The sequence below is a fragment of the Pristis pectinata genome, chromosome 7 (genome assembly GCF_009764475.1).
Source record: "Pristis pectinata isolate sPriPec2 chromosome 7, sPriPec2.1.pri, whole genome shotgun sequence".
Taxonomy (NCBI): Eukaryota; Metazoa; Chordata; class Chondrichthyes; order Rhinopristiformes; family Pristidae; genus Pristis; species Pristis pectinata.
The window spans coordinates 69,217,284-69,244,710 of record NC_067411.1 but is presented as its reverse complement, the minus strand read 5'-3'; the positions used below and the strand labels follow the sequence as shown (position 1 = coordinate 69,244,710).

General features: G+C 39.8%; 1 protein-coding gene across 1 annotated transcript in view; it reads right to left on the bottom strand.

Moving 5' to 3' along the window:
* auh (AU RNA binding protein/enoyl-CoA hydratase) overlaps nucleotides 1-19,254 on the bottom strand; it is a 121,899-nt gene extending 102,645 nt beyond the window's left edge. Inside the window, exons 1-3 of the mRNA XM_052020632.1 lie at nucleotides 18,952-19,254; nucleotides 13,775-13,842; nucleotides 12,609-12,696 (exon numbers count right to left, since the gene is read on the bottom strand). Coding sequence (XP_051876592.1) covers nucleotides 12,609-12,696; nucleotides 13,775-13,842; nucleotides 18,952-19,180 — 385 coding nt within the window. The 5' untranslated portion in view covers nucleotides 19,181-19,254. The remainder of the gene's footprint in view (nucleotides 1-12,608; nucleotides 12,697-13,774; nucleotides 13,843-18,951) is intronic.
* Nucleotides 19,255-27,427: the final 8,173 nt, after the last annotated feature.

Sequence of the window (27,427 nt, the reverse complement as noted above, 5' to 3'; positions counted from 1 at the left end):
TTCCATGCTGTATTACTCTATGACTTTGTTTTCTCTCTCCACGGATGCTGCCTGATTGGTGAGCATCTCCAGCATTGGTGAGTACCTCCAGCATTTTCTGTTTTCATACTGACCATAGTGGCTTAATCTTTATCAACCATTCAGTTAATGGGACTGACAACCACAGTTCTCTTTCTACCATAGCATCATTGGCTCTAGAATCTCCCATAGTTCTATATTGCCCCCCTTCATTATTTGCATGATCCAATAACAGATGAAGAGATGGGATCAGTCCCCAGTTGTATATTGATGATCTATAGCACCATTTCTCCCATCTCGTCTCAACACTGCAATTCCTTGGCCAATATCAGTAATGGACAAGTTGGAACACTCAAAAATTAAACAGTGGCAAGACTAAAGCTAACACCTTTTCTTTCCTCTTGAGAAACAAATTTCTGCCCAGTCCTCAACCACTATCTGTGGCTGAACAAGAATGCTGTTAGCCTCTGCATCTTATACAACTATGAATAGAACTTTCAACCTCATCACTCCTCCTCCTTTTTTAAAGTAGGTGTCACTTTCGGGGGCAGGCACGGTACTGTCGCAGTTAGTGTAACACTATCACAGCGCCAGTGACCCGGGTTCAATTCCAGCCACTGTCTATAAGGAGTTTGTATGCTCTCCCAGTGTCTGCGTGGGTTTCCTCTAGGCGCTCTGGTTTCCTCCCACATACCAAAGATGTACAGGTTAGGAAGTTGTGAACTTGCTAAGATGGCGCTGAAGCGTGGCGACACTTGAGGACTGCCCCCAGAACACTCGACATAAAAGATGCATTTTACTGTGTTTTGATAAAGATATCATATCTTACTCTCACCTTCATAAGATTATTGACCTCTCTCCACTTGAGCACAGTTGCCAATGAAAACCTCAGCCTTGCATATCACATTCAAATTATACCATGCCAATTTTATCCCAACCTCCCATTCTCCTTAATTGTCAACTTTTCTAAAATTGTCCTGCCTATACTCTTATCCATGCGATCACTGCTTGCCCATGTTGACCTTGATCCTTGTATGCCAACACCTTCATTTTAAAGTTTTCATTCTTATTTTTAAGTAATTCATGACTTTGCCCCTCTTCTTTATAATTTTCCACCAACTCACTGCACCATCTCATGCACTCACACCCCAACAAACCAAGAACCAGTTTTCATAAAGTAATACAGCACAAAAGGATGCCATTCAGCTACCTATCCATCAAAAGTAGCCCCATTCCCCTATATCTCTGCAGTTCTTCCTTTGTACTTAACCAGTTCCTTTAAGATCATTGTTGAATCTATATTTACCATTCCATTACGCAGTGAATTCCAAATTACAACTAATTCTGGTCTCCTGTGCATCCACACTCTAGTTCCGCATACCACGATACCTTCACCATAGACTCAGTGTTCTGACCTTCTCTCCTTAGTCTCTTTTCTGCTTTCTCCTCCTTTGAGACCCATCTTTTTAAATAAGTATGTCATCATGCCTCCTAAAATCTTTTTAACCAAATAGTAGTCAAAATATATTAGAGTATTCAATTGAAGTCATTGGAGATACTTTTCTATATTAAAGGCGGAATATAAATAATAAGACCATGTCTTTCAACTTTTCAGACTGTAATAAATAGTAAATCCATAATATCTAAAATAAGGTCCAGGATGGCTTCAATATAAATTAACAAAGTTAAAATTAAACTTAACTTGACATACACAACTTATTTAAATTAAATATTTTCACAGCACTATCCTCTGTACAGACTAACTCTAAAAATTAAGTCTTACATGTAACTATAAACATAAAAATCAAAAACAATATACTTTTTGGAGTTACCAATAATAGTAATAGTTAATCTTGTTTTCTCAACCATGACCCTTTTCATGTTGTTTTTCTTAGATAGCATCTAATATCTGATACAAGCATACCAGACTGTAATGTTCAAATGACAAACAACTTCCGGCAGCTTATTTGAGCTTTCTGCTAACGCAATTTTTGCTCAGTTTTATAAAGTTACCAGTCTGCACTTCACATCTTCCCTCAAAAAACTTGCTTCAGCTTTATTAAAAGATCATTTGTTAAACATGGTTAAACTCTCTTCCAGGAATCAAATGCATTCCTAAGTCAATGGTTCCAACCACAAACTTTGGTTGCCATTAGAGCAACAACATATGGCAGCAGCCAAAGTAAATTCTATCCCACATAATTTTAAATTACTGTTCCTACAAACAAGGTTGTGGGGAGGCCAGGATCCATCTTACAAAGGAAAAAAATACTTTTGATGCAAGCATAGTTAAATTATCATTTAGCAACTGGCTGTATTCATTGAAGCCCAGAATCAGATGACTAATTTGTGTTGCATCAGAATTGCACAGCTCATTTAGGTTATGTGGTTAATGAAAGAGATATAACATATCAACAAAAACATTTGAAAGACTGTTGTTGAATTAGGAAATCAGATGAAAATTTCTTTCATTATAAAATAATACGTAATGGGCCTCCTAGCATTTATGTTTCTCCAGCTACTAAGATGGGCTGCAGCATATGCATCCACTTCAAAGTACTGAAATTTTTTTTTAATATTAAGAAAAAATTGAGGATTTTGTTGCTTGTTCAATTGCTCGTTAAGTGTCAGTGACCCTATTGCAATGTACTTGTTGTTTTCCCTTCAGAAAAAAAAGATACAAAATACTTGGCCATTTTGATTTACTGCTATAGAACCTAAACTAGATATATTCCTGAAAATCAAAAGTATGCTGATTCTGAAATCAGAAATAAAAATAAATAAAATGCTGGAACACACAGCAGGTCAGGTAACATCCATGGAAAGAGAAACAGAGTTAACATATCAGTTGCAGAACCTCCATCAGAACTGGGAAAGAGAGAAAACATATTTCTGATCCACCTGGACCTCATTCCTGGCCTCGAGCTGTCTCTAGATCTATTTATTGCTACCTGCCCACATGACAATGACTGGCTTGATTTCTGCACTCTCCTCATCCACTTTAACTTGCCCCCTTCTGAACCCGTTTCTTCCTTTAGCCCACCATCCATAAGCAGGACTATCTGACAGACCCATTGTTTCAGCATGGTCTTGCCCCACCTATTTTTTCTTGATTTCATCCTTCCTTCCCAGGTCCAAACCCTTCCCACTTACATCCATGACATTTCTAATGCCCTCCAACTTACTCATCTTTACCATGGACATATAATCCATTACATACCAGGATGGTCTGAGGGTTGTCCACTTCCTTCTTGAACAGAAGCCCAGTTCCCCTCCACCATCACACTCATTAACCTGGCTGAAGTCATTCTCACACTGAACTTCTCCTCTAACTCCAGTTACTTTTTCCAGATTAAAGATTTAGCTATGGGAATTCATGCGAGGCCGAGTGGTTCCATGGGATAATTGAAACAGTCTTTGTACCAGTCCTACAAAATCCCCCATGCTTAACTACTTTTTTTTTTCCAGTACTTTCATACAAAATTTAAAAACCAGTACTTTTGCTGCTATTTCCATATGATCAATCTCTGACTCTTCCCCTCTCTTTATGGATTTCCATCTCGGGGGGATAGTCCAGCATCAAACATCCATCACAAGCTCTCACAGCTATCTCAGCTAGACTTCCTCTCACACCACCTCCTGTAAGGACTTCTTTCCATTTTACCAGTCCCTCCACTTCAGTAGTATTTACTCCAATATTAAGACTTGCCACAAAAGAGATGTCTTCCTTCTTCTTGAAGCAGAGCTTCCTCTACCATAGCTGATGGAGTTCATGACTCCATTTCATCTATTTCCCATACCTCCATTCTCAAACCCCCTACTCCTGAATTGAGCAAGGATAGAGTTCCTCTGTCCTCACCTTCCATCCCACCAGCCTCCACATTCAGCGGATCATCCTTCGCAATTTCTGCTGGCTCCAATAAGATTCCATCACATCTTCCCTTCCCATCCTAGCACTGTTAATAATAATACCCAATGTAAGTTTGAAGGACAGCATATTATCTGCCTTCTTTACACAATTTAGCCTTCCAGACTCAATAACAAATTGGCTGACTTCAAGTAATTCACTTTCTTTGTCTGTATCAAGACTAACTAGTTTTGTTGCAAGTCATCCATCTGTAATATTGGCTAAGTTCATCTCTCCCCACTATCAAATAACCTGCCAGACATGGCCTACAAATCTGTACGATGCAATATCTATGTTCTTTGTCATATTTTCACTCTCTAACTGGCCTCATTTCATAACTTTTGTTCATGTTCTCACTGCCCTAATTACCTCATCAACAGGACAACTTCATCTCTAATTCATCACCATGGCAACTCTAGCCTAATCCTATCAGAAACATTCCTTTTGTCCTATCCCTCCTTCCGCTACCCTCTCTGCAACTTAAAACTGTTTTCTCTTTTCCCAGTTCTGATGAAGGGTCCTCGACCTGAAATGTTTACTCTTTTTCTCTTTTCACAGTTCCTGCTGAGTGTTTCCAGCATTTTCTGGATATGTACATATTTCTTCTTCATTTAGCATTCAACATAAACTATGGAAGCATGATAAAGTAATTTTTTTCTAGGAGGAAAGTATCTGACAAGACAAGTGAAAGGCAACTAAGACAGGAGATAAGATCCTTAGGAGGTTAAATTTAACAAATTTGGATTTCACAGGACCAACTATCCTACATCAACGACCTTACACATAATGCATTCATCTGCACCCCTATCTGTAATAAAAATACTACAACAGAAAGCGTTGGAGATTCTGGAACCAGGTGTATAAGCATTCATGCCCTGAAGTCTAAAATGATATGTTGCCTCTTGGTGCTGGAAAGGACAATATTAAGAAACAGATAGTAAAGCTTCTCAGTAGTACTAGTTACCTGGTACCTCATCAAATGAGGCACTCTCCCTTATAGACAAGTTATCTCAGCTGGTTACTAACTAGCGACTCCTCGGTGGAATTATATTTGTTCTCTTTTAACATTCACACATGTACTTGACAGAGTAAAAGTACAGCAAAACTAAATACAGCAAATGCAGAACTATGATAAAAGCAGAAAATCTGGAATACCCAGCAGGGCAATGCCCTTTCACTGGAACAGGCAAGGTTGGAAATAGAAGCACAGGAAAACAGGACCAGGAGTTAGCCCTTTGGCTTTTTGACCATGTTCCGTGATTCAACACAATCACAGCTGATCTTCTGTCACAATACCACATTCCTACTCTCTCCATACCCCTTGATGCCTTTAGTGTCTAGAAATCTACATCTCCTTAAACATAGAGAAACAAAGGACTGCAGATGCTGAAATCTAGATGAAAAACACTACGATGTTGGAGAAACTCAGCAGGCCACACAGAATCCGTGGAGAAAAGCAGACGGTCAACGTTTCAGGTCAGGACCCTTCTTCAGGACTGAAGATAGGAAGAGGGGAAGCCCAATATATAGGAGGGAAAAGCAGAGCCGTGATAGGTGGACGAAAGAGGGGAGGCAGGGTGGGCACAAGGTGGTGCTAGGTAGATGCAGGTAAGAGACAGTGACAGGCAGGTGCGGGGGAGGAGGAGAGAGTAGATCCACCGGGTGATGGGTCAAAGGAGGAGGAAAGGGGGGTAGAAAAAAAGATAGGCGAAGAGAGGGAAGAAGAGCATGGTTGGGGTGGGGGGGAGGGGAAGGAAGGGGGGACAATGATACAAATATCTCTTTCAGGGCCCCAGCAATTTCTTCCCTGGCTTCACAATGTCATATGACACACTTGGTCAGGCCCCGGGGATTTATCCACCTTTCTACGCTTTAAGACTGCCAGCACCTCCTCTCTAATAATGTAGATATCTTTCCAGACATCAGTATTGTCTTCCCCTGAATTCCCCAGTATCCATGCCTTTCTCTATGGTAAATTCAGATGAGAAATATTCATACTTTGCCCATCTCCCATGGCTCCACATATAGACAACAACATTGTTCTTTAAGGGGACCTAGTGAAGCAGGCAAAAAGAGTCTTGTAGCCTAATCTTGCTTCTTTTTCTTATATTCTTAAAGAAAATATTCCTGATTATATCATTCAATGGTTCCATATGCAAGATTTTTGGGAAATTGCAGAGCAAGTTGATTGATATGATGTTGTTAATAATAACTTGACAATTTATGTCTTTTTGAGCAGAAGAATTTATCATGTATGGGAATCACCATAAATCTGCAAATGATAATATTCCCAATCAACAAACTGCTTGGGGAATGGTTGTAGATTTTCTTGAAAAGGGTGCCCCCAAGTCTCAACATGACATTATAGAAAAGATGAAGGGAGCATAGCTGTTCTTTATTGGTTTGATGTGGTTGTAGTTATTGAAGTTCTGGTGATGTCATTGATAGCTTCCAAAATAAACTACTACAAAATTCTCCCCCTAGTTACCCTTTTCCTCTAAAAAGCATACTTTTAGCACTTCTTAGCTTTTACAGACAAGATAAAAGAGAATCCTATTTTATGTCCTCTTTTTGCCCTCCTGATTGCCTTCTTAAGTGTACTCCTATATCCTTTATACCCTTCAAGGGATTCACTTGATCCCAGCTGTCTATTCCTGACATATGCCTCCTCCTTTTTCCTGACCAGAGCCTCAATATCCCTCATCAGCCAGGACGCCCTAGCCCTGTCAGCCTTGCCCTTCACTCTAACAGGAACATGTTGGCTCTGAACCCTCAGCCTCACTTTTAAAAGGCTCCCACTTGCCAGACATCCCTTTACCTTCTAACAACCTCTCCCAATCAACCTTTGCAAGTTCCTGTCTAATACCATCAAAATTAGCTTTGATGCAATTTTGGACTTCAACTTCAAAGTGCTCTCCCACTGACACTTCAGCCATTTGCCCAGTCTCATTTCCCAATAGGAGGTCAAGTGTTGCTCCCTCTCTAGTTCAGCCATCTGCACTTTGCTTGAGGAAACTTTTCTGGATGCTCTTAACAAATTCTGCCCCATAAATCCCTTAGCAATACAGCAGTCCCACTAGTACAACTCTGTTATTCCTAAGCTATCTGCCATCTCTCTACATGTTTGCTCCCCTAATTCCCACTGACTACTGGCAGGGCCTATAGTACAATCCCATCAAGGTGATTACCCTCTTCTAATTTCTACCCATATAGACTCACTAGACAACCTCCCCCACCACCCCCACCCCCCAACGGAATATCCTCTCGAAATACTACTGTAATGTTCTCCCTAATCAAAAACACATCTCTCCCTCCTCTCTTACCTCTACCTCAATCATGCCTGTAGCATCTATATCCATCTTCCTTTTTTCTCCACCGAGTATCCTCCTCCACTGTAGTTGTAGTTGATAGGGTCCTCAAATACCTGTTCCATTTCTCCTACGTCTGCTTTGAACCATTCACCTCCCCATCACCAGAGACATTACAGACTTTTCCTTTGTTTTCACCTTCCAGCTTTCATACTGATCATCCTCTGCCATTTCTAGCACATGCAACATAATGCCACCACTAAACATATATTACCCTCCTCTTTCAGCACTTCAAAGGAACTATTCTCCCCTTGATTCTCTGATTCACTCCAGGCTCTCCGCCAACATCTTATCCTCCTCCCAAAGGCCACGAGATTGAATCAGCAAATAACTTGTATTTCTCTCAATTTAGTATACTGTACTCACTGTTCATAATCTGGTCTCATCTACACTGGGGAGACCAAATGCAATTTATATGAACACTGAAGCACTGTGCATTGAACCGTTTCTGCTCCCAAATATGATCCAAGCTTCTAGTTGTTTGTTGTTTGAATTTATCATTCATCATCTTACTTCCACTTTGGCACAATTAAGGAGCAGAGGTCAAAAAATCTCAAGGAGCTGATCCTTGTGCAGATGTTATTTTCTGATTGGATTCATTGCAGCTTTGCAGACACAACACCAAGATCAACAATTCAACTGGTTTCTGCTATTCCCCTGGAGATCCATGTTTATTGGCTATATTACCACCCATTACCACCCCTTTTATCTTGCACTATCACCCCTTATGCCAGTTAACTTCTCCTTTTGTTCCCTAATCATAGACCTCTCCTATTTAACTCCCACTTTCACTACATCTTAACTTACTTGTTACAACAAAGGCCTTTCAGCCCATCATCTAAGCCTGCTTCCAGCCGAGGGATGCATCAGTCCCTTTCATCTTATTTCACTATAACCAATTTTCTCTCACATACCCATCACCTCCCCTTTGGTTCTTTTGCCATTTACCTATACTAACAATACCTACCAGCACATCTTAGGGAAGTAGAGGGAAACTGGAGAACTCCAGGGGGAAACCTATGCAGTCACAAGGAGAATGCTCAAACTGCACAAAGATAACACTCAAGGTCAGGATCACATCAGGATCACTGGAGTAAAAACTGAGTATTTCCAAGATATTTTGTTTGTTTGTAATGAGCCTGACCAGGAGCAGGAATTGATAAGACAGATCAAATGTACTGTTCTGCTACTAGTTCAGTTAAATATCAACTAAACCTAAAGCAAGGATGAAACCTGGGACCCTCCTGACTGACATAGCTCAGTACCATGGAATACTTTTACTCACTAGGCCATTAAGAAACCCATTTTTTTTCTTTTAAAATGATCTTGCTAATCAGAAGAAAACCATGTTTTCCAATTGCAAGTCGATCAAACTGCAGAAAAAGTTTATCATTATTGCTGCAACGTTGTTTTCAGGAAATTGCTACTTAACTGGTGTTGTCACATTGTTACAAATATCAATTCATTGAATCAGGAAACAGCTTGGCTGTCACCTCTCTGCAGATTTCCTAGGAAAGTTCTGATTACAATGAGTACACTATAAAAACAATTAACCAGCATAAACAGCAGGATCATACAGAAAGAAACATGATTAAATTATCCAAAAAGCTATGTGCATCAGCTGGACTATTTTGAATGTTGAGCTTCCTTCGCTACTTTCAATGTATCTCAATTTTCAGCTGTATAAATATTTGCAGAAAAACTCTGCAATTGTTCATTACAAATTCAAAAAGTATAAAGGGCTCTTTAAAAAAAATTGTTAAAACCCTTATAAACATTTTCACAAGAACAGATGGTGGCAAAGTGTCAAAACTTATCTTGAATTGAAAATTCAAACGATTATGAATTTTAGTGTTGATTATAAATTTTTAAATAAAACTTCACTCATTGCTAAAGTATTGTAAATTTCCAGTATCCAGTGGACCCAAGCTATAATACGTGATAAAGAATACTCATTCTTCTGAGAACTGCACTTTGTTCTTGCCTCCGAGTTCATGATAGCCAAAAAATGAGTATACTCCATTAATCCTTGGGATTGTGGATGTGCCGGACTGGCAGATTTTCCAAACTGTTGGAAGTTATTCTAATTAATACTTCTACACATTTCTCACATAAATAGAGTCATATAACACAGAAGTTGGCCCTTCGACCCACCATATCCATGATGACCTTTCTGTCCACCTACACTAATCCCCTTTGCCCATATTAGGTCCATATCCTTCTATGCCTTACCTGTCTGAATGTCATTTAAGCGTGGTGATTGTATCCGATTCCACCATGTCCTTTGGCAGTGAGTTCCAGATACTGTATCAACCACTCTGTGTAAAAAAAATTCCCCTCAAATTCCCTTCAAAACTCCCTCCTCTCACCTTAAACCTATAACTTCTTGTTCTGATACCTTTAACTCACTTTCTTCCCCCTAAACGTTACACAGTAAAATAATAAATTTTCCAGTGAACCTGCTAAGTTTCAAGGGAATGTGGGGAACAGAACCTGGTGACTTTCATTCAAGAATGCAAAGGAGGTCCCGGTGAATTTCAAGGAAGTGCAAGAACCCCAAGCCCCACTACATAGGGGGGAATGTGGGAATCTCAGCCCTTGCTACATAGAGTGGAGCACAGGCATCAGCACCTTGTGAGCCAGATGCCAAACCATCAGGATTTCTGAACATTCAGGGAGCAGATTACTGGAGTTAACAAACTTGAGCCCGATTAAGTCTGGGGTTAATTTACATGTTACGGAAGAATGGTGCATTATTATGATAGCCCAAATATTATTAATTGGGAATAGATAACACTTCTTGCTCAAAGAAGAAAACTGGGCAGTCAATGGCACAAAACAATGTAGATTAGAGAATTTTCAGTTTTACAACAAGTGTTGTCACCAAATGAAGCTAGTTACTGAAAGGTGGAGAACAGATTATTTCAGAATGACAGCTGTTACACTGCAAAAGCCATACATAAAACTTCAAGATAGACTGATTTTTTTTTAAGAAAGGCAACCATCAAAAATTGGCATGTTTACCCAAATACTTTTGCTCGGGGTGAAGAGATGGGTGGACAGGGCAACATAAAATGCATTATGGCAAATATGAACAACAGAAATAACAAAGGCCATTATCAATTTCACTCTGTGCTTCAGTGGACTAGTCTAAAATTTAAGATTCAGTTTCAGAGTCAATTGCATTACTGGCTTAGTGCTACAGTTATGAAACCAATACAACCATTACTGGGTCATATCTTGCTGACTTTTTTTTGCCAAAAGTTCTGATTGGAAACACTGGCATTCAGATGTTGAAATTCAAGCAAGTTCCAGACTTCTACATAGAAACAATGAAACACACAAGCCCAGGACTTAGGGGTAAATTTAGAGACTCATAATCGACAGTTTGTGTTGCCCATAGATTCACATGTAGTTGACTGGCAGGGCTCAGTGATGTCAGGACTCCCCACATCGCTTAGATCTTCCATCAGGTGCAGGTTCCAAATTCTCATTGATCTCAATGGGGATTGAAGGGCAAAGGTTTAGCAACTAAAGAGGAAGTTGATTTACTTTTAAGTTATTTTGCACTAGCTTAATGTTCTTAATTATCTATAAGAATGCTTGGTTTCCTTTGGGCAAAAGGGGAGCGGCTAAAGGGAAGAAGAGAAGTCGCAAAGATGAGTACAGAGTGAACAGAATGAGCTGAGAAACAAAAGTCATCAGTATGTGAGGAAAGGGAAGAAGGTGGGACAGTTCATCAAGAGGGAAATATCATTGGTGATACATCCGGTACTGTTTCTCACAGGACAATTCATGTCCTGAAAATCTTCCGCATTAACAAAATCTCCTCACTTCTACTTTCATGCTTGCAGTCTTTAATTTTACTGTCATAAAGGCAATAAGTTAGAACCAGTCCTAAATTTTAAGTTAGCGAAGAACAAGCTCTATAAAAAGATAGCATCACTCCATTCAACTTGCTTGATTTACAAATTGACAAAATTGCATGATAATCAACCACTTGTTCTCCTTTCATAATATTTTAGTCTATTAAATATAATGCAAACTTTTTCATAATAAAATTGTTATTACAGACCACCACAAAAGTGGGGAAAATAGTTAACCCTCTCTGGGGAAAAAAAGAATGATAAATTGGAAAAAATAAAGAACTTGTCATCATTTCATTTATGGGTGGAGCATGTTACGAAGCTGTTTGCCACATAAAAGTAATTACATCAAATAAAATGGTCTACTTACTGTTCTTTTGGCAGCTATTCTTTTCCTTTGAATTCAATGAGACTGCTCTACTTGCACTATGTCTAATCTGCTGCAGTCTCAGCACACAGATTTCAAAGAATTGAGAAGTCTGAGCAAGTGTCCACTGTCCCAATGGATTCCATGAATTGTTCACTAGTGCAGTACAAGTATTCCAGTGCCAGTGGTTCACTGGAACAGAAAGCTGCACTTCAGCTTGAACCCAAGTCTCAAGTTTGTGCAAATCTGAACTGCTATCCATTTTGAAATACCTGTGGTATTTATCCCAAAAATCAGTTGTAAGTTTAAATAAAAATAATTTAGCAGTTCTAAACAAATGTTCCAATACAAACTCCAATTATTCCACAATACTTCCTCTAAAATTTATTTTGAGAATTTCCAAAATATGAAACATTCCAATAATGAAAGTCAGATGCAATCACAAACAAGAGAAATCCCCAGTTCTTTTGTTCAAATCCTTCTGTAGTATTGCCCATCTCCACTTCTGTAACTTTTTCTAACCTTAATTTGCTTTGATCCATCAATGGCAGCTATGTAGGCTACAGGAGCTTCAATTTTCTCCATAAGCATCTTTAGCTTCCTTTGATCTTCTAATCAACTCCCTAAAATTTCTCCTTTACCAGGTTTCGGTCACCAGTACCAATATTTCTTTTTGTAGTGTTAAATTTGTGTGACGATCTTCCTGTAATTCTTCAAGCACCTTGGCCAGCAAAGCAGCATTGTCTGCCTGGTCCAGGTTAATAAACAGACACTTCATTGCCTTGGATGTGTTCAGAAGAATTCTGAACTGTTCATTACAAGATAAAGATGTCAATATCAACTGAAAATGCTGTTAATAAAAACCTATATTTTTCAATCATATTTCAAAATTAAACATTAAAAAGTAAAAATGTTTATGCTTGTATGCGTTATACACATAGCAAGCAACAATTTACAGCAACGCTAAATAAACTTGTGCAAACATTTCAAATGGTCTTTTAGAAATGAAAGACTGATCACATTGCTTCTATTCCGGAAGTATGTTGTTTAAACTTATTTGAAAGCTAATGCTGATGACAAACCTGCACAAAATATTCCTGGTACCTCACTGCGCAATATAACTGTTCGAACACTATTATCACGTTTCACTTCTTCCATTGCTGCTATCATCTAAATAAGAGAAAAACATTAATATATAAATCAAAGATTCCGAGGAACAATGTCAAAACAATATAATGTATAGCATTTGTGTGCCCATCTTTATCTCACACAGGAACATTCTGCCACCTCACCAGTTTATTCTTTGATTCCTTTCTTTCTAACGTATCTACTCAGCTTCTCCTCAGTCATCTGCTCCACATGGCATGAAGCTTTTTCACTCTAACCACTCGTTTTATTTTTATACTCCCTGGTTTTAGTAAAGCTATATGGAAATATCATCCCTAAGCCAATCCCATCAAACTTGTAATGCCACTTTAGTGATTTCTGAATATGTGACCCTTGATCTTTCTCCTTTTAGATCCTTCTCCTCTACCCACATTGAAAATTTATTGTTGTTCCTCCTATCAAACTGCAACATTAGATGTGTATCTATATAAAAATTAATATGCCATTTACATGTCCATATTGGAACTGTATTTATGTCCTATATTTTTTGCAATTCTTCTCAGTATTAAATAAGTCCACCAATTTGGTGGTATATGCAAACTTTGAAATTGTAATTCTGTTTCCAAGTCCAAATTATTCATATAAATGGCAAAATGAACAATGGCTCAAAAACACAATTTCTCAACTTCCACCAATCTCAAAAAATACATTTAATGCCAGCATTACCCATTCTTCTCCATGATATGTAGCCTGACTGAACATATGAAGGCTCCAGTCATGAATTATTAATCCACTACTTCATCAAAGCCATTTGACAATCCAAATAATTTCCTTACTTCTTCAAAGTACTGAATAAGGTTGGTGCTGCATGTCTTGTTTGAAACCAAATTGACTATTCTTTATATTTCAGGTTTGGGGAATTTCTTTTTTATTAGTATAATCCTTCCTCTCAGAAATTAGTCTGTGACTATCTGGATTTGTTCCATCTCCTTTTTAAATCGAAGACTACCATTATCTGTTTTCTAGTCCTTGGGCATTATACCATTTTCCAATGATGTTCTTATAAATCACCAGTTATTTTCCCCTAGTTCTTCCTTTCCTTTCCAATGAAATACAAATGTAAGTGCATACTTGTGCTTACCATTTCCACAAGGTTTTTGCTGATTGCATTTTTGGACTGTGGTCTATTTATTCCAAATACAACAATTCCTGTTAAAATATAGAGAAATGGAAATAATCTGCCATCTTCTATAACTTTTGTAGAATTCACAAACTAAAGTAAAATATTAAACTAAGTCCTTATTGTATGCAAGAGGAATAGTAAAATCAAATAGAGAAATAAAAGGAGACTTTGTGAAATCAGAAGGCATTACATCAAAATAAGAATGAAGTTATTTTGCAATTGAGGATAGGTGTGCAGAGATATTGGATAAAACAAAAAAAAAGGCAGAAGAGTTATGCTACATAGTTTGCATTAATCAAAATAAACTAGAAGCCAGATCACAGAATCATAAAATCATAAGGAGATACAGAAGAAACAGGCCCTTTGGTCCACTGACTCCACAGTGACCATCAACCACCCATTTATATTAACCCTACGATAATCCCAGTTTTATTCTCCCTGCATCCTCATCAACTCCCCCTAGATTCTACCCCTCACCGACACACTAAGATCAATTTACTGTGCCCAATTAACCTTCCAACCTGCACACCTATGGAAGGTGGGAGGAAACCAGAGCACCCAGAGGAAACGCATGTGATCACAGGGAGAATCTGCAAACTCCACACAGATAGCACCCGAGGTCAGAATTGAACCAGAGTCTTTAGCACTGTGAGGCAGCGACTCTACTAGCTGTGCTTCTGTGCTGTCCAGGTGAGGCACGTCCCAATGTGCAGAGCCAGATAATATCATAAGCTCTAACTACCATATTTCAATCTTCCTTGGATAAAGGAATAATGCAAAAAATGTGTGAATGTTATATTGTTATTCTAAAAGGTACTATGGGCCAATCAACTCAACCTCAGTAACAGGAAACAAGTGAAATGCCAGTCAACAGAACACAAGATTTACATCAAGTTTGAGTTCTTGATCTCTTCCCATATATACAGCCCAACCTGCTGAGCATTTCCAGCATTTTCTGTTTTTATTTTAGATTTTGCACGATTTGCAGTTTTTTTTTAAACTTTCCTTTTATCGTTGGAAGATTGTGTTGTACAGCAGGGTCAGGTTTCAGGTCATTGTCCTCAAACATTGACTTTGTTCTTCCTCCCACAGATGCTGTCTGACCTGCTGAGTATTTCCAGCACTTCTTCCCACTCCCCCCCCCCCCCCCCCCCCCGTTTTTGCTCTTCAATCCAGTAGTGTGCATGTTAGTTGTATATTTATCATAACATACAGTTCTGCTTCACCATCACATCTCTCAATCACTTCACTGTCATCAAGTTACCAGGCTGCTTAACATCTACTGATGTATTGACAGAAATGTTTGCCAATTAAATACGAGGCAAAAAAAGTCATCTTCAACTCTTCCTACAAACAGTTCCTAGCTATTCACTCCATTCCTCTCCCTAACAACTGAGAAGCTCAACCAGACTGTTCTCAATTTTGGTTTTGTACATAAACAAAGGCAAACTACCAGCCACACATGAGCAGCATTACTATGATCATCACGTCCTTGCACCTCTGTAACATCACCCAACTCCACAACTATCTTAGCTCAAATACTGCTAAAACCTCATTAACACCTTTGTTAATTTTAGCCTTGTCTGTTACAGCACAAGACTGTCTAGCCTCCCATCTACCCCCATAAAATTCAGTTGATCCAAAACTTAACTGCCCATATTCAGTCTTCAGCTCTGTGCTCAAAGACCCATGCCAGCTTCTAAATCTTAAAATACTCATTTTCCCCAACGTCTGCCAAATCCTTCATCTCTAATATGTTCAAGCTCTATCTACCCTACTTCCAATATATATCTCTTGTTCATCTTGTATTTTACTTGTATTACCATAGTGGCCTTGTCTTTAGCTGCCAGGATGTGACACTTTTTAAGTTTCTGTCTTAATCACTCCCCCATTCTATGCTCCTCAAAACCTATCAATATCATCAAAGCTTTTACCATCTGCCCAAACAACTTTTTTTTGTGGTTTGGGGAGAGCTTTTGTTCAATAATCCTCCTATATTAACATTACATTAAATCAATGTTGCTATTACTAAAGGTGCTATACAAATTCAAGTTCGAATTGCTGCACCTTAAAATTCTATATTTACCAAGAAATGAAGGCCCATAAAATCAAAGACAAACAGAGCTCCAAATGTGGTTCCATCACAGCTCAAGATTTAATTGCAATCCATGTTAGGACCTCTGGATGCAATCTTATTTGGGAAAAGATAATATTTAACAAATCTAAAACTTATTTTGTGGGATTACTATACTATGTATATTACTATACATTCCAAAAGACTAATTCTTTACACCTTAGATATGTTTCTGAACAATCATGTAGAATCATTTTCCTACTGGTGATGCAATTAGGTCTAACTGTGGTGCTCTCCAATTCTTTTCCTGGATTCATTAATTACAGAGACAGAGGGACAAGAACATCAAAAATGCTGCTGCTAATAACATGACATCTTTTACCACCTAATTCCATTTTTCAATATCACTGGAAAAATTCAGATGACTGGCTTCATCAACAGAAGAACCTTTAGACAGCTTTTGCAAAATGCTTACCTGAGAATGAGAGTTACCATTAAGACAGAATCGCTCAGAACTAGAATGGATAATGGTGATCATAAGATTTGGGGAACCTGATAGTTGTCATCTACCCTTTTTGTTTTACAAAGGAGTCATGTTATAATTATGAATAAAGGAGAGCTATTAGGTGAAGGCTAATGCCTCGCCTTTAAAAAATTACTCACAGCCTCCTCAGAGAAATCAAGTTCCATTGCAAAGGTGAGTAAAGTGAAAGAACTTGGAAGATTATGAGGAAGATGAAATAACATTGGTGAATTCCTTTTAGTGAATATTCGTGCCACTTTAAGGACACTTTGAAGTTTATTTACATGTTTTGGAATTAAATTTTATTTAAGAGTGCAGAAATTCTGACTCAATTGCTTTGCATTCTTGGAGAAATTCTCAAAATTTTGCTTGAAATATGATACAGAGAGTAATGATACCAAGTGTAATACAGATCATTTTTGTGTACATGGATCTTTTTATAGTATTATTGTATGTTTACAGTTACATTACTTAGAGAGCACCATGTTTTATAAAACTGAACTATTGTGACAATACACGCAATAAAAGTAACGCTTTAGGAGAGAAAGACATTACCTTCGTAAGTTAGGAGAAGGTGAAAGAATAATGAAAGGAGTTGGGAAAGTGAGCATTTGTTGGGATAGGTTCTGAGGGTACCCGAGGATTCAGCCTGCTAGCTAGGACTAATGACTATCTGGGTAATAATTGTTATTGAAGGAGTGTAGAGAATATGGGAATACAAAGGAGAATGAATACTGAAAAACTGAGTGAAGCATCAGAGAGTTTGTTAAGTGAACAATTTGCAGCTAACAAAAGGAGAAAATAGTAGAGACACAAGAGACTGCAGATGCTGGAATCTGGAACAACAAACAATCTGCTGGAGGAACTCAGCGGGTCATGCAGCATCTGTGGCAGGAAAGAAATTGTTGATGTTTTGGGTCGAAACCCTGCATCAGGACTCAGGAGGAAAATAGTGGGTATCTAAGTTTTTAAGCTGAATCTATTGATACTATTTGTGTAATTTATTCACAATATCAATTCCTAATAACATCCTCTCCAGGATGTGCTGTCTGTTTACATGAAGATTATTTTAAGCTTCAAGTGGAAACACATAGAAGACAACTGTTATAAACACTCATGAAGCCAATGTTGGGTTTACACAAATAGGCTATTAAGAATATAAATAAACGACTTTGACGTGACAATATTTAATGCTTATTTGTTCAATGTGCAACATACTGTAAACGATCCTTTCACTTAACCACTAGATTGTATCTATAAGCTATGCTTATTTGAAATCCACCAGAACTGGAAAACAAATCACCATCCCTATGATTTCCTCCAAACTGTCTGAATTCATTGCTTTTAATTTACATGCTTTAAAACTGAAATTTAGTTAAGAGATAGCAAAGCACCAAGCGGTTAGCATAACTCCATCACAGCGCCAGCAACCCAGGTTCAATTCCAGCCGTTGTCTGTAAGGAGTGTGTACGTTCTCCCTGTGAATGCATTGGTTTCCTCCAGGTGCTCCGGTTTCCTCCCACATTCCAAAGACACTTAGGAAGTTGTGGGCATACTATGTTGGAACCAGAAGCACGGCGACACTTGCGAGCTGCCCCCAGAACATTTTATGCAAAGATGCATTTCACTGTTTGTTTCGATATACATGTGACTAACATTTTGTATTCCTGGAAAGTCCTGTAACTTTAACAGAAGTAAGACACAAACTGTGACCCAAGTCTGATGGCCAGAAAACAGTAGATGTGCAAGGCAAGTTTTTTTTAAAAAAGATGTGTGGGGCTAGTTTTTTTTTCCTACACAGAGACTGGTAGGTGCTGGAATAGGCTGCCATGGGAGTGGTGGAACGGAAACAGTAGTGGTGTTTAAAAGGCTATTAGATAGGCACACGTGCAGGGAAATGGGGGAATATGGATCATGTACAGACAGAAGAGATTTAGTTTAATTCTGCATCATGTTCACACAAACTTGATGGGCCAAAGGGCCTGTTCCTTTGCTGTACTGTTCTGCGTTCTATGTTCGAACATTTAAACACCTACTGCAAAGCAAATTTCGGGATTTGCCTCATTTTAAATTGCTTTTTCCCCATATGTAAAAATAACTTTTTTCACAGTGCTGGCACCAAAGTCTTATATTGTGGAATGAAAAAGAAAGGATCAAATTGTTTGCATCTTGTGCTCCAACGAGTTTAGGCATAATCGTTTAGGAGAAACGTTTCGTGTGAAAAGATCATTTAAATTCAGGAGTAAGGTTTTGCTCCATTAAATGGTGATTTAAGTAGGAAATAACCAATTAGGAAAAAATTGCACACTGAAGTAACGAGAGGGGAACCCGCCACAACCCTTCGACAGAAACAGAAAGGATTCCAGCTGCAATATTTTTGTGAAGATTGCATACAAGGACAACCTTGGATTCAGATCACCAGGAAAAAGGCAAATTCAAACTCGGACCAGGGTTGCTGCCTGCTACTTGTTCCCTCCCTCCTTCCTTCTATCTACAATCCATCCAACTACCCCGGGGCAGGGTGACCACAGGGGTTACCTGCCGACTCTGCCTCTAGGTGATGCACTCGCAGCTCTGGTCCCGTTGCGTTTTCACTGTAGCACCTCGCTCCAGGCGTTCGTACAGTCTCAGTCTTCCAGCCTCGGCTCTCATGTGCAACGGACCTACACCCAGCTCCCAAGCTGCACCTCCCCGGGCCGGCAGTAAATAGAGCACCGACGCCCCGCCACAAGGCCAGCGGCCTACTAACAACTATCGAAGCCGCCATAGTAACCACTCGTCAACTCTGACCCCGATGCATCGACGGGAGCCCCGACCTCCCTTGCCACACTTCCCAGAAGCAGCAGCGCAGCGGGATAACGGGCTGTCGGAGTGCGGCTGCGGAAGAATGAGCAAAATTTGGGTTCTGTGAAAGTCGGAAGGTGCATTATGTGTTTGCATTCTTGGAATTATTTTTATTTGCTTTATAAGTGGCATATTAAACATTTAACATTTATTACTTGTAAGAATGCAGCAATATCTTTTATTCTTGTTATAAAAGCTGCACATCGTCTGCAGTTGTGGGAGCAATAATCCTCACTGAAAACAAGCGGTATAGTTCTTCAATGCAAAATTCGTACATCACCACCAGATGAAAACAAACGTACATTAATACCATCAATTTTCACGTAGGAAAAGGTATATTGTGGCAGAGAGGGTGCAACAAAGATTCACTGGATTAATTTGTGGGGTCGGGGATTGTCCTATGAAGAAATACTGAGCAGACTTCGTCGATGGACTCTTGAGTTTGGAAGATCATACAAAATTCATAAGAGTTTTACGGGATGGATGCAGGGATAATGTTTATTCTCGCGGGGTAACTAGAACCAGGAGTAAATCTCGGAATAAAAGATACTCAATTTAGGACAAAGATGAGAAGTAATTTCTTCACCCAGAAGGTAATAAATCTTCACAGTTCTCTACCCAAGGGGGTTGTAGGGCCTCAATATTCAATTAAAGACCAAGTATATTGATTATTTTTAGACATTAAGGAAATCGAGGGATAAGTGGTCAGTGCAGCAAGGTGACTCTGAAGCAGAAAATCAGTCATGATCTAATGGAATGGTGGAGCAGGCACAAAAATCACTCCAAAGGTCACCAAAGCTGTGGCTGCAAATTTGATCTTTGGCCTTTCAAGCCACAGGCTGTATATGCCACATGTGTACCTGTGCAGTTCATCTCAGCTTCCCCCTGAGGTGCTCACCATCAGTGAAGCTTGCATTCAGCCATTTGTGATTCATTCCATGTGATATCAACCTAAGTGAGACCAGCTATCATCCTTGCTACGGTACTGAAGGCTAATACTCCAGAACAAGCTGCACCTCTAGCCAAGCTGTAAAATGCAATGAGAACACTAGCATCTACCTGACAATGTGAAAAATTACCCAGATCTGCCCTGTTCATGAAAAGCAGAACAAATCTAATCTGCCTAATTAGCACCCAATAATTTCATTATCAATTGCTATTAATATAATGGATGGTATCATCAACCCTAATATATAAGTGGCATTTACTCTCCAATAACCTGCTCATCAATGCCCAGTTTGGGTTTCATTATTTGTCTTTACCTCTCTGTCTTTACCTCTTGCTGTCTTGGTGAAGCAGCCATCATAATCAAAGACCCCACCCACCGGGGACATTCTCTCTTCTCTCCTCTTCCATCGGGTAGAAGATACAGGAACCTGAGGGCACGTACCACCAGACTTAAGGACAGCTTCTACCCCACTATGATAAGACTATTGAACGGTTCCCTTATATGATGAGATGGACTATGCCCTCTCATCTACCTTGTTGTGACCTTGCACCATATTGCACTGCACTTTCTCTGTAGCTGTGACACTTTACTCTGTACTATTATTGTTTTTACCTGTACAACATCAATGTACTCTGTACTAACCCAGTGTAACTGCACTGTGTAATGAATTGACCTGTACGATTGGTATGCAAGACAAGTTTTTCACTGTACCTCGGTACAGTGACAATAATAAACCAATACCAATACCACTTGAGGTTTAAAGGACTGTGGGTAAAAATGAAAGCAATGGGCATCAATTGGATACATTCAAAGGCTGGTCATACCTTGCGCCAAGTCAATTGGTTGCAATTGCTGAAAATGAATCATTGCAGCCTCAAGATACTGCTGCAGGAGTTCCTCAGGGCAGTCTCCCATGACCTTTCCTTCATACGTCAGAAATGTGGGTGCTTTCTGATGATTGTGGAATAATCAATTCCATTCACAACTCCTCAGAAAATGAAGCAGTCCACTCCTGCATGCAGCAATACCCAGAAAACATTCAGACATGGGCTGATAAGTGGCATTTATCATTCATGCCACAGAACTACCAGGCCATAGTCACCTCCAACAATCCTACTGGCATTTAATAGGATTATTATTACAGAGTTCCCCCACCATCAACATACTAAAGGTCATCATTGACCAGAAGCACAACTGGACCAGCTCATAAATACTGTGGCTACATGAGCAGGTCAGCGGCTGGGTGTCCTGTGATGAATGACATCTGAATCCCATAGCCTTTCCACCACCTACAAGTTAGGAGTGTGAGGAGTGTCGCTCCAGCAACATTCAAGAAACTCAGTATCATCCAGAACAAAGCAATTTGCCCGATTGATACCCAAACCGCCACCCTATTCATTAATTCCCTTCACTACCAGTTTACCCATCTACAAAATATATTGCAATTACTTGCCAAGCTTCTCTGACAGCACCTCACAAACCTGCAGCTTCTACCACTAAGAAGGGCAATGGCAGTAGGAACATGGGAACACCATCTCTCTGAGTTACACACCATCAGAACTTGGAAATATATCAACATTTCTTCATTATTGCTGGGTCTAAATCCTGGAACTCACTACCCACCAGCACTGTGCCTGAGGGACTGCAGCAGTTCAAGAAGGTGCCTCATCACTGTCTATAAGGAGTTTGTATGTTCTCCCCGTGTCTGTATGGGTTTCCTTCCAGTGCTCCGGTTTCCTCCCACATTCCAAAGACGTACAGGTTAGGAAGTTGCGGGCATGCTATGTTGGCACCGGAAGCATGGCCACAATTGCGGGCTGCTCACAGAACACTCTATGCAAAAGATGCATTTCACTGTGTGTTTCGATGTACATGTGACTAATAAAGAAATCTTATCAAGACCTTCTCAAGGGTAATTAGGGATGATAAATGGTGGCATGCCCAGTGCTGCCCAATCCTAAAATTGAATAAATTGTGAAAAAAACTTTGTTCATTCATTTAATCTGGCTTCAAATGGAACAGTCCAGAGGTCAACCAGAATAGTGAAGGAAGCTCTCAAAAAGTAAGGGTTGCAGTTATATTGAAAAATCACATGAAACCACTCATTCACTTTCTTGCTGAAATACAGAACAACTTTACACCCTATCACAGAGTATACACCTACAGGACATTTGATGAAACGAAGACTGAGAGCACAGCTGATCTTTGTTCAAGCAAATTTGGGTTCAAGAGTCAAAATTTTACAATTACACTAATTAGAAAGAACACTGTTTCAAGCAAAATAAGTACATTCATATCCTTAGCCCACAAAGCAAATCAAGCTCATATAGGGAGAGGTAGGAACCATAGTAGAAGTTTACAAACCAAGAGGTATTTGCCTGAAACTGATAACAAAATCCAAAGTGTTCATGTCGATCAAATGATCACTGCTGGAGATGAACTACGTCTAGATGGTGAGACCTTCGATCAGGAAGCTGTGTCTGAATTGGATCCAGTGCAGACCCCATGAAGTGAAGTACCAAACATGAGCAGTTCCAAAGAAACAGATGTTTTTTTTATTTGAGTTCAAATCTAGACGCAAATAGTCCACAAGTTGAATCAATACCGAATCCTGCAGGAGATCAGGAAGACACCATAAACCAGTTACTAGACTAGATTTTAAGGTTATTGTTCATTGAAGATGCATGATAGATGTCACTTGTACCTTATATTGAAAATGAAGAAAAGGGATTTACACAAATGTGTCTTTCTCTTCAAAAACATGTGCTAGTGTGTCTTTAAGAATGAACTTTCTAATCTCCATGTATATTTATACTGTGATCCTGATTAGACAGGAAAGCCTACTATGTGACTACATAACATTGTCATAGACATTTGGAACATTCATTTTGCACCAACATTTCAAATACTCAACACATACCCAAATTTTCCAATTTCAGGTACCCCTTGCCTCCTGTGTTCCTGTCTTTCTCCCTCCTTCTGATCCCCCTCGGAGCCTCTCATTTTTATTCCCTTTCTCATAGACCCCAACCAGCCCCCCATTATGCATTTTTGTCCCCATCCCCTCCCCCCCCCACTTCTGGTTCCACCCACCTATTAGCCACATGGTTCACCCACCCTTTCCCTTTCCCCATCTGGTTCCATCTGCCCTTCATCTCTCCCTTAATGGTTCCCGTTATCACCTTCCTTATTTATCAGATTCCAGCTCTTGTAGCCTTTAAGTCCCTGCTTATCACCCTTCATTCTTCATCTGCACCTTCACCCTCCCCTCCCCCAACCTGGCTCCATCTGCCTCTTTTTTCCCCTTATCTGCTTCCACCTATTACCCATCTGCCTCTTTCAACCAACTCCACCTCTCCCCCTTCCCACCTTGTTTCTTCTGTCCATCATCCTTTCACCCCTCCTCTTTCCATCTATCACCTACCCGCCCCTGCCTCACCTTCTCTATTTCTCCTCTTAATACTGGCTATCTTCCCTCTCCACTCCAAAATGTCAACAATTCCTTTCCCCTCATAGACACTGTTCGACCCGCTGAGTTCCTCCAGCACTTTGTTTTTTGTGCTAAATAATTTATGTGTTCTGCTTAGTAAATTACCATTTAAATATACATAAATATCCATTTGTGTCTCAATGCAATGAGAAGTAGACTTGATGGCATACTTTACAACTGTGAGTCAAAGAACAGTTAACTCTCAGCTCCAGATGAAGGGTTTTGACTCGAAACATCAACGAGTCCATTTCTTTCCATAGAGGCTGCCTGACCCACTGAGTTCCTTCAGCTGCTTGTGTGTAACTCTCCACAAATGTTGTTTGACCTGCTGAGTGTTTCTAGCACTCTCTGCTTTTGTTCATTATGTGCCCATTCTTAAATCTTACATCAAGATTGTTACTAAGATGAAATATCAACTTTGGTATTGGTATTGGTTTACTATTGTCACTTGTACCGAGGTACAGTGAAAAACTTGTCTCGCATACCGTTTGGATAGATCAGTTCATTACACAGTGCAGATACATTGAGTTAGTACAAGAGTGCAATGAGATAGTACAGGTAAAAAACAATAACAGAGTACAGAGTAAAGTGTCACAGCTACAGGGAAGTGCATTGCAGGTAGATAATAAGGTACAAGGTCACAACAAGGTAGCTTGTGAGGTCAAGAATCCATCTCATCGTATAAGGGAACCATTCAATAGTCTTATCACAATGGGATAGAAGCTGTCCTTGAACCTGGATACAGAACCGTCAGGCTCCTGTATCTTCTGCCTGATGGGAGAGGAGAGAAGACAGAATGACCTGGGTGGGTGGAGTCTTTGATTATGATGGCTGTTTCACCAAGGCAGTGAGAGGTATAGACAGAGTCCATGGAGGGGAGGCTGGTTTCCGTGACGTGCTGGGCTGTGTCCACATCTCTCTGCAGTTTCTTGTGATCCTGGGCAGAGCGGTTGCCAAATTTGAGAAAATTACAGAATTTGTAGTATTGAAACATTCAGCCTAATATGTTGTCATCTCTGCTGGTGATTTATGACTTGCTACTCCATTCACATCATCTTATCTTATCAGGAAATCTTTCTATTCTTTTCTTCCTGCCCTTAAATACATCAATTTCAGATAACCTGACATTCCAGTTTGTTTCAGAACGTTCTAGTGTAAGGGTATGTAGTGCTGGGAGCGGGGCTCAGAGGTTAGGGAATGTCTGTGATGCATTTTGGATTGATTTTCATTCTTAATAGGAGGCACAGTAGTGTAGCAGTTAGTGTAACACTATTACAGCATCAGTGACCAAGGTTCAATTCCGGCCGCTGTCTCTAAGGAGCTTGTATGTTCTCCCTGTGTCTGCATGGGTTTCCTTCAGATGCTCCGCTTTCCTACCACATTCCAAAGACGTACGAGTTAGGAAGTTGTGAGCGTGCTATATTGGTGCCAGAAGCATGGCGACACTTGCGGGCTGCCCCCAGAACACTCTACACGAAAGATGCATTTCATTGTGTGTTTCGATGTACATGTGACTAATAAAGGTCTTATCTTAGGTGCTGCTGTGGTCAATGACCTGGGGTTTTAGCTCTGTTTTTCTCACTGTGTATGCTGCCTGGCCTGCTGAGTGATTCCAGCACTATCATTTTTTCTTCTCATATTTTCTGCATCTGTCATTTTTATGTGCTTTTCAAGATTTGGACAGTTCTGATGTAAGATTTGTAAGGTCATCTAGTTTTCCTCTCTCCACAGATATTGACTGATCTGCTGGGGATTTTTGAGCATTCTCTTTTATTTCAGCTTTCCACCAACTACTACATTCTAAATCACATAGTTCCAGCATTTTTTACAACACATGCAAAATGTTGGAGGAACTCAGCAGGTCAGGCAGCACCTATGGAAGGAAATAAACAGTTGACGTTTCGGGATCCAAAATGTCGACTGTTTATTTCCCTCCATAGATGCTGCCTGACCTGCTGAATTCCCGCAGCACTTTGTGTGCGTTGTTCCAGATTCCAGCATCTGCAGAATCTGTAGTGTGTCCAGCATTGTTTTTCTTTGTTTCTCTCATCGCCTACTCACCCTCCATTTACCCTTCCTATGGATGGATTAGCTGCCACTAACAAGCTTTCACCAACCTCCCTCAGTCAACACCGATCAGTATTATCTGAGAATTTTTATTAGTCTCCATCCACCCCTCCCCCTCTCTGCCACTTAAACCATGCCTGCTTCCTTACATTTCCTGCTTCTGGCAGAAGGTCATTGACCTGAAATGTTATCTCTCGCCCCCACACCCCCCCTTTCTTTCTCTCTCTCTCTCTTTCTCTCTCTCTCACTCTTTCCCACTCACTCTCTCCCCACCCCACCCCCCACCACTCCCTCCAACACCATGATCCCCCCACCACCCACAGGTGCAGCCTAACCTGCTCAGGCAGTTCTTGGATGTTCTCTTTATATTGTTCCATTTTTGTAGAGTGAAACCATGAATACAAATTATTTGACTGAATCAAGTAAACTACTTTCTCTTAAAGATCTAGTATATGATTACAATTAAAATATTATTCATTTTACCATGTATGAATATTGCTTATTGCCATTCCCAAATAAAGGATTTGTTCAATACGTGCAAAATGCTGGAGGAACTCAGCAGGTCAGGCAAGATAGAACATAGAACACTACAGCACAGTACAGGCCCTTCGGCCCACAGTGTTGTGCTGACATTTTATCCTGCTCTAAGATCTATCTAACCCTTCCCTCCCACATAGCCTCCTATTTTTCTATCATTCATGTGTCTAAGAGTCTCTTAAATGTCCCTAATGCATCTGCCCCCACAACCTCTGCCGGCAGTGCGTTCCACGCATCCACCACTCTCTGTGTAAAAAACTTATCCCTGACATCCCCCTTATACCTTCCTCCAATCACCTTAAAATTATGTCCCCTTATGTTAGCCATTGTCAACCTGGGAAAAAGTCTCTGACTGTTTACTCGATCGATGCCTCTTATCATCTTGTACACCTCTATCAAGTCACCTTTCATCCTCTTTCTCTCCAAAGAGAAAAGACCTAGCTCACACAACCTATCCTCATAAGACATGCTCTCCAATCCAGGCAACATCCTGGTAAGTCTCCTCTGCACCTTCTCTAAAGCTTCCACATCCTTTCTATAATGAGGTGACCAGAACTGAACACATACTCCAAGTGTGGTCTGACCAGAGTTCTATAGAGCTGCAACATCACCTCGCGGCTCTTGAACTCAATACCCCGACTAATGAAGGCCAACACTCCATACGCCTTCTTCAGATGCTACCTTACCTGCTGAATTCCTCCAGCATTTTGTATGTATTGGCCCAGATTCCAGATTCTGCAGAATCTCTTGTGTCTAAAGGATTTGTTCTTTTTTTTGTGATTTCATCTAGCAAGGAGATTTGTGTCAGATTTATTGTGACTTAATGGTAAAGGAATTATGTTTCAGATCTTTACTGATACAATGGTCATGATAATATTTCAATTTGATTCCTAACACTCTTGTATACATAAGATTTATCTACATATGTTTTCTTTTTCATTCACTCTAGTGATTAATAAGCTATATATCAAATTGTCCACAATGCTTTGATGGGAGCCAGGAACATAATGGAAGTTAGATCATTTCCACAACAGACAAATTGTGATCTAAATTAAAGGATCTAAATTGTAAATGGTCTGGACATTTGGTCCAGTTTCGCTCAGTTATCCCTATGTCAACTAAAGTGC